The 8,212-nt window shown below is 37.6% G+C and overlaps 1 protein-coding gene across 1 annotated transcript in view; it reads left to right on the forward strand.

The window, feature by feature from the left end:
- Nucleotides 1–7,701, forward strand: part of LOC140230616 (nucleolar protein 6-like) — a 28,725-nt gene extending 21,024 nt beyond the window's left edge. The window contains exons 16-23 of the mRNA XM_072310757.1: nucleotides 1,158–1,321; nucleotides 1,869–2,021; nucleotides 2,830–2,927; nucleotides 3,327–3,451; nucleotides 3,844–3,936; nucleotides 5,514–5,714; nucleotides 6,280–6,381; nucleotides 7,252–7,701. Coding sequence (XP_072166858.1) covers nucleotides 1,158–1,321; nucleotides 1,869–2,021; nucleotides 2,830–2,927; nucleotides 3,327–3,451; nucleotides 3,844–3,936; nucleotides 5,514–5,714; nucleotides 6,280–6,381; nucleotides 7,252–7,407 — 1,092 coding nt within the window. The 3' untranslated portion in view covers nucleotides 7,408–7,701. The remainder of the gene's footprint in view (nucleotides 1–1,157; nucleotides 1,322–1,868; nucleotides 2,022–2,829; nucleotides 2,928–3,326; nucleotides 3,452–3,843; nucleotides 3,937–5,513; nucleotides 5,715–6,279; nucleotides 6,382–7,251) is intronic.
- Nucleotides 7,702–8,212: the final 511 nt, after the last annotated feature.

Consider the following 8,212-nt stretch of genomic DNA (forward strand, 5'->3'; position numbering starts at 1 on the left):
ACAAAATGCTACCCCTTCGCCATTTCTAACCCGATTTTGATTCCGTTTGCTTTATGTGATGGCACTAGGTGAGGGCTTCATAACTTCTACACAGAATTTTGACCTTTGACTTCTTTGACCTTTGACCTTGATTTTTGACCTATATTGTACATTTTGCTACAAAATGCCACACCTTCGCCATTTCCAACCCGATTTCGATTCCGTTTGCTTTATGTGATGGCACTAGGTGAGGGCTTCCAAACTTCTTCACAGAATTTTGACCTTTGACTTCTTTGACCTTTGACCTTGATTTTTGACCTATACATTTTGCTACAAAATGCTGCTTCTTCGCCATTTCTAACCCAATTTCGATTCCGTTTGCTTTATGTGATGGCACTAGGTGAGGGCTTCCAAACTTCTACACAGAATTTTGACCTTTGACTTCTTTGACCTTTGACCTTGATTTTTGACCTATATTGTACATTTTGCTACAAAATGCTACTCCTTCACCATTTCTAACCCGATTTTGATTCCGTTTGCTTTATGTGATGGCACTAGGTGAGGGCTTCCAAACTTCTACACAGAATTTTGACCTTTGACTTCTTTGGCCTTTGACCTTGATTTTTGACGTATATTGTACATTGGCTACAAAATGCTACTCCTTCGCCATTTCTACCCCGATTTCGATTCGGTTTACTTTATGTGATGGCTCTAGGTGAGGGCTTCAAAACTTCTACACAGAATTTTGACCTTTGACTTCTTTGACCTTTGACCTTGATTTTTGACCTATATTGTACATTTTGCAACAAAATGCTACTTCCGGCGGGGACATATATTACGCACTGCGTAATTTCTACTTTTCCTTGTTGTGAGTATGATTTAATATCACAAACGAATATAATGAGTTTCCATGATTGAATATTTTCCCTAGCACCATAGCCGTCATATCTCTCACTTGAAATATTATGCAGCACTAGCCGTAGAGGTAGATATTATATTATATGTGAAATAGGGCCATAATACTAGAAAGAAAATATATGATTTGCAGTTCATCCATTTGCATTATATTCTCAGATACCAAGAATCACCTTTCTTGCAGAGAGTAAGTATTTATAGCATTCAACTGTATGATTTGTTTTTAAATGTTTGTTGTCACCTTGCGTTTTTTGCGTGTCTAGGATGGCTTCGTGTTTGAGGTGTCCGTGGCTCACAGACGAGAGATCACCCTTCTCAAGGAAGTGGTCAGCAAGGAAGGACTGAGCATGCTCAGAGACAACCCAAGGTCCAGCGCCCTGGAAGTGGAGACGGAGCACCAGCCACACCTGACGAATCTGCTTAATGGGTGAGTTCTGTCACCACTCTTTGGCAAAAAAAATGAAAATTGTGCTTGCATCAGTGATCAGAATATTAATGATCGTTAATATTTTTACAATGATGATGTTGATGATGATTATGATAATGATGACAATGAAGATGATGATTATTATGATAATGATGAAAATGATAATGATAACAGCTAGATCAAGCTTTTAACGAGATAGAGACCATTTATGACATCTAATAAGTCACAGGTAGGTGGTAAAAATTATTGATTGCCATTACAGTATGAAAAGAAGAAGTCACCCTGCATGCAAAACAGAGTTTGTCGTGGGGGAAGGGGGAGATACCCTTAGAAAGTTATTGCAGATTACATTAACAACAAAGTTATAAGAAAAGTATACATGATGTGTTGTATTATAAAGTGATCGACATAAAAGAAAAGTTTTAGTTGAGCTATGATAGACTTTGAATGTAATGTACTTATGAATTTAGAAATAAGAAAAAGATGTCTTTTGAATGACTTCAATATCTGGAATTTCAAAATTGTTTGTTTTCAATGCACATGGCAGTGTACAGCAGCATCATGGAGTGTATGGTCCCACTGTCCGAATGGCCAAGAGGTGGGTGTCGGCACATCTCCTATCTGATCATGTGACCTCCGAGAGTTTAGATCTCATGGTGGCGTACCTCTTCTTACACCCTGCTCCTCTTACACCACCAGGGTAAGTGAATGTGTGGGTGTTGATGTGTGTGGAGAATACGTATGGGGAGGAGGGATGAGGTGGATGTGAGCAGGGGTGTTATGTTTTAGGCGTGAAGTTCGTCATTCTGAAGGTTCGCTAATCTGAAAATGTCAATATTTGGAAGATTTCTAATTCTGAAAATGAAGATAAGGTTGGTTCGAAAAGTTTGTCGATCCAAAAATGAAAGAGGGTTTGTTACTCTGAAGGTTCTTTAATCTGAAAATGAAATATTGTTTGTAATTGAGAAGGATCATTTAATCCACCTTTGTTACATTTTAGGATTCAAAAATAATGAACCTTTAACCTTTGAAATAATAAACCTTCAGAATTCTGAACCTTCAAAATAATGAATTGTAACCGTGGTTTAATATGTCATACACTGTGGAAACATACGTATGATTCATAGTTATATGAAGTAAGGATTTGAAGTTTCTTTTTTTTAACGCAAATTGAAGGGTTTTAATTGTAATAGAATCAATATAAGCCAGCGAGTGAGAGGTGAAGAGGAAATATCTACTCCATGCTCAAACATTCTTAAAAACTTTCAGAAGCTTAAAAAGGATTGTCATTGATAATTGGGAGGGATTTTTTGATGAGCAATTTGCCTTCCACTTTGTAAATGTTAAAGATAATGAGCAAATTGTGAAGACTTTAAAATGTCATGATTTGTATCTTAAAGTTTGTAACTAGTAGTAGTTAATTATAGGCACATAACCATTTGCTGTATGTTCCAATTCACTTTATGATTGCACTGAGAAGTGTTTTTTTTTTTTTCACCCACCCTCAGCTGTCCACAAACAGGGTTTCTTCGGTTCTTGAGCTTGCTCTGCACCCATGACTGGGAGAGTGCCCCCCTCATCATCAACTTCAACAATGACCTCAAAGGTATTACAGCTCTTTCTGTTCCCTGATACCATTCACCCATTTTTGTATTTGTTATGTCTACCCGGTTGTAAAAAAAAAAAAAAAAAAAAAAAAACTTTCTTCAGCCATAAACCAACATTGCGCAGTGTTTCTTGCAGAGTGTAATCTCTATTCAAGGTCATTTTGTATTGTCACTCTCCTCAAAATGAATTGGGCTGTGTTGTACATGAAGTACAGCTCTTTTATAAATACTGATAAAATTATTCCCCTCTTTGTGTAATGGGTAACATTTACAGCATGCTGAAGAGTATGATTTTGTTTATTTTGTTTCTCCTGAATTTAATGTAAAAATTATAAATATGTTACACTGGATATTCATTTTGCTGTTTAATTTTTTTTTTTTTTTTTTTTTTTGTCCAGCTGCAAATTATGATGAAATCCGAGACCATTTCACCAACAATCGCTCGCATCTGCCAACTATGTTCCTAGCAACGCCTGCTGACAGACAGAAGTCAATCTGGACACAGGAAAAACCAACAATCCAGGTACATAGTAAGCTTCTTGGAGGAAAAGAAAACAACAAAAGCCTTGATTTTTCTTATTTTCATGAAATAAGCTCAGATGAGCTGAATGTGTTCTTTGATTTCTGTGTCATATAAGTAATGTGTACATCCAATTCCTTCGTCATCTCTCATAAATTTGTGTCAAATACAGCATTGGTTTGATTTTCACATAATGATTTTCACATGCTTTGTAAGAGATAACCACCTTCACAAACTATAATTGTTTCCAAATGTTGACAATAGTTCAGATTTTTTTTCTTTTCATACTATTTTATTTCCTTAATTTTTTTACACTGTAATACAGTTCTTCAAACCAAGTTTGCTGAAATGAAGTTCTGTCTTCATATTCTTGCTGTTATCATTATTTTTTGAAGATTTTCAAGAGACTAGTGGCCCTAGCTGGGGAATCTCTCAAAGAACTGAAGGACCAGCTGTCTGCCAAACATCTCTCTGAGTGTGATTTCAAGGTATGCGCTCAAAATGATAACTTATATACCCACAGACTTAGCCATAATGTACAAAGGAATTCTTACTCCATTCAGCTAAGTATGTATATCCCTCACATTCAAAACACCGAAGTAAATAAAAGAAAAGACATGGACTTTCAATACGATTGATGATACTGAAGACCAGCAGACCCGAGGTCTCTAGTTTGAGTACTCTGGCTGCAGCTGTAGTGCCACTAATATGCAAGGCACCTTTTCCTTGTTGCTTATGTGACCCTGCATCACAAAACCTAATATTGAAAAGAAAGCACACACTCTGAAAAATGTGAACTGAGAAAAGCGGCTCTGAAGCACACTGAGGGTCTATTCAAGCGCTTAATCTTTCACCAAGCTGCGCTACCTGTGCTGTGAATGGAACAAAAACAGGATGTTAACCACCAGAGTAACAACAATGAAGGGATTATCAGATTAAGCTGAAATTGAGCATGCTTAATTAACACATTTACAATTATGTAGATGATTAATGGCGGCTTTCAAAGCAGTAGCATGATTCTTTCCAAAGTTATTGGAATTGAAAGTGAAGAGTATGGACAGGGTTCTTACAAAATGAAAAGAGGACTCCATGAGAAACACCTAATCACACTATTCAATCAAAAAGCGTTTGAGAAAAACTGCCAAAAGTACAATTTCCTGTTCGTTTTATGATCCCAGATTTTAGTATTATGTAGAAGACTGGGTCTTTTGAAAAATATGAAAAAGTCAAGATTGACTGGGTTGACCCATTTCACCTATATTCAGTCCCAACACAAACTCAGTACATGTGACTTTTTGTTGGTTTTGTGATGCATGGTCACTTACAGTCCTTCAGATCATAGGGGGGACTTCAGCTATCAATCCTGTGGTTGCTTGCATATGAGCATTCAGGTACAGAGGGAGTAGCTCTACGCAGAGGCTGTTTGGATTCAAAATGAAGTAGGAACGATGGGTTAATCGTTGTTCCTTACCATTTAGTTTCTATGGATATGTATGTCAGTTGAACAAGTAAGTATGCTACGTAGCTGCTCATCCTATCAAGGAACAACACACAGTAAGGGTTGGTGATGAAATTTCACATGTAATTTTGTAATCAGCCCAAAAGGATGCCCTCCCTAGCCCCTTCCTTTAAAAAGAATTGATAATTATGATAGTAATAAATTGATAGAAAATTATACTAGACAACATTTTTTTTTTCATAAATGTTGCTGTTATGCAGAATGTGTTAGTCTGGGAATCTTTGTCATGACAAAATCCAGGAAACAACCAAGAATTGTTCTAGATTACATTGAATGTTGTATCATTGAACTCCATTTATTACTCTGGCCATGAAACTTCTTAATAATATGAATTTATATTTCACCAAATCCACTCTGTAAGAGTGCTCAAAGTGCATTCATACTACTATTACCCCATTCTCTGGATACATTATTTCCTGCCAGCACTGACAGTGCTCACTCTCCACTTCCTGGGGAGCATTCCTTGTGTGTACAGTCTATGTGCGTGTGTGCCTGCATTTTTTAAATAAATGAATTAAAGCCCTGCAATATTTTTACATATTTTAGAAGATATTTCGGCCTCCACTGGAGCCCTATGATGTCATCATTCATCTCCGAGACAAGCTGGTAACCAGGAGGCATGAGGCTATCGACGCAAGCCAGGGAGCAGTGACCTCAAGACTGCTGACCCTGAAGACATCCCAGGGTGCAAAGCAACTTCCTGTTATCAACTTTGACCCAGTCCAATGCTACCTTCGAGAGCTAAGGGTGAGTTTTATTGCTAACACAAAGACGAGTGATTTAGGACCTTATTATGATCCTGCGGAGGGACTGAAACTATTTTTATTTAAATATACAACATGTATGTGTGGCTAGGCTTGTTTGAATGTGTCACATACACTCATAATTATATCCAAATTACACTGAATAGCAAAACCATCTCCTTGTTTTTGTTTGTACTTTATTCTTAAGATGTCATTTGCAACATTGCAATGTTTTTATCCATTTCCTATATTGCTGGTATATCACTATAGAATGATGACATACATGTACAAATGTTGTAAACTCACTTGAAAGTCTTTAGGACTTTTTTTTTTCTCTCTTCAACGGAATATGACATGAGTGTTAGTTTCTGTTTACTGACTTTGGACTAATCCTTTTCTTACTTCGATGTAATTTTTGTATAATTTTCCTTCTTGACATTATAAATACTTGTGCATCTGTGTTTTGTTTTTTTTTTTATGTTTTTTTTTTGTGGGGGGGGGGGGGTTGTGGGTTGTATTCAAAGTGAATTCTGTGTTGATTTTTTTTTTCTTTTCTTTTGTGCATGTAGGAGGCTTTTGGTGAGCTGGCCTTGTTTTTCCATGACACCCATGGTGGGAATCTCATTGCAGTCCTGTGGAAAAGACCTGCCTTCAAACCAGGTCCTTTCAAGGTAATTTCTAAGATCTTTGACTAGTCATAGTCTTGAGTAGTACACAAGACTACTACAAAATGCAGAAACTGTGACATGTCAAGATCTGACTTGTGGCCAGATGTGATTCAGTCAGATTCACTATCTCACTTTCAGGTATAGTGTCTCACAACAAAGTGGACATTGTTGTTGACTCACAAAGGACAGAAATCACCTTATGTTTCACTCGTCCACAGGGTTACATTTAGGGCCAGAGGAGGTGTTCATGTTAACGCACTCACATAGGAACCACTAAGCACTTTAATATCCATATGCATGGATAAAGAAAAATATTGCAAGTCCAATGTAAAATCTGTAGCTTAGGTACCTGACTGTATGTGGGACTTGTCAATTACGAACCTCCAATGTAATTCTTCATGTGCCCACGCACTTGACTTTCCAAGCTTTTTTTTATCAGCATTCATTGGTTTATACAAATGTCACATAGTTGTAAAGTGAAAGCAAACTCACTCATGTGTAGAAATGTGTCTCAGTACAGCAGGATGTCCCTGCCGACACAAAAAGGATAGGGGAAATAAGGTAATCTCTATTCAATGATGATTAGTTTCCAGACATTTGTGTCAGTTTGCAAAGAAAGCTGTCCAGCATGCATGCTGTTTGGAAAACAAAGCAAGGTTTAATGGATATTTCCTCAATAGATAACATGACTCTGCAGTGACAGAGTTTTGTGTGTTTGGTAGTCCCACTCAAAAATCATTCCCTTTTGAGCTCCATAGATATATGTTAATGTAGTAAAAACTGCAGGGACTTAATAGTCAATACCACACTAATGATTTTCAAACCAGGACAATAGTATCATAATACAGTATGTTTCATCTCCTCCCATGCCAGGCTCTCCAAGTACAGGCCAAGTCGCCGACATCATCGTCCACATCTGCATCAAGTTTGATGGCCCCAAACGTGGAGGCCATCCTTCAAGACTTTCAGACCATGGGACAGGGCATTGTCTCGTCCATTGAGGTTCGCACAGAGAACTGGAACATTTAAAGCCACTTGAAGTCTGATAATGAGGATGAGGATTAAACATGTACCCTTATCCGTGGCTGATGAAGCCATTGCATAATGGAATCTATTTGTGCCAATCGTCAACTCCATGGGAATTACAAGCCTGGATTCGATGACTCAAGCCAGGGATTGGACCTTCTGAAAAGCAAGACATTTTTGCGGCATGAACTTTTCACGAATTGGAGCCAACAGCCTTTTTCACACCAGTAAATTTTTGTGAACTGCCCCTGGCATTCTATTCATTGTGTAGACAAAAAGTCTAACAAAAAGTGTTGTCATTTTGCGAATCTTAGCTGTTGCGAAGTTCATGAAATTAAAATGCACACAAATTGTGGTTTTACTGTACTCTTTATATCCACAACTGCATTCAGTTAATCTCTAGGCAAAGTGTATTGAGCAAAGCATCACCTTTTCAAACCAAACTGCAGTTTGAATCACCATTTTGTGTTTATTTATTTTAAGATTTATAATGATTTTTCATCTTTCTTTTTTTATCCAGTTCATTCATACATGCGTACAATCAGATGTATTGCACACTTATCTGTTTTAGTGTATAAACAGTGTACAGTTTATAACACTGTAACACCTTGTCAGTCTTCCAAAGCTGTGGTTGCTCAATTTCAGGACCGAGGGCAGTTGACTTGTTTCATGAATGGATGTTGAGAAGGAGATCCTTCACTTTTAGAATCCTCAAGTCTTTTTATTATGCCTCCACAACGAAGTGGCCGGAGGCATTATGTTTTCGGGTCGTCCGTCCGTCCGTCCGTCCGTACGTGTACGTCCGTCC

The sequence above is a fragment of the Diadema setosum genome, chromosome 7, assembly GCF_964275005.1.
Source record: "Diadema setosum chromosome 7, eeDiaSeto1, whole genome shotgun sequence".
Taxonomy (NCBI): Eukaryota; Metazoa; Echinodermata; class Echinoidea; order Diadematoida; family Diadematidae; genus Diadema; species Diadema setosum.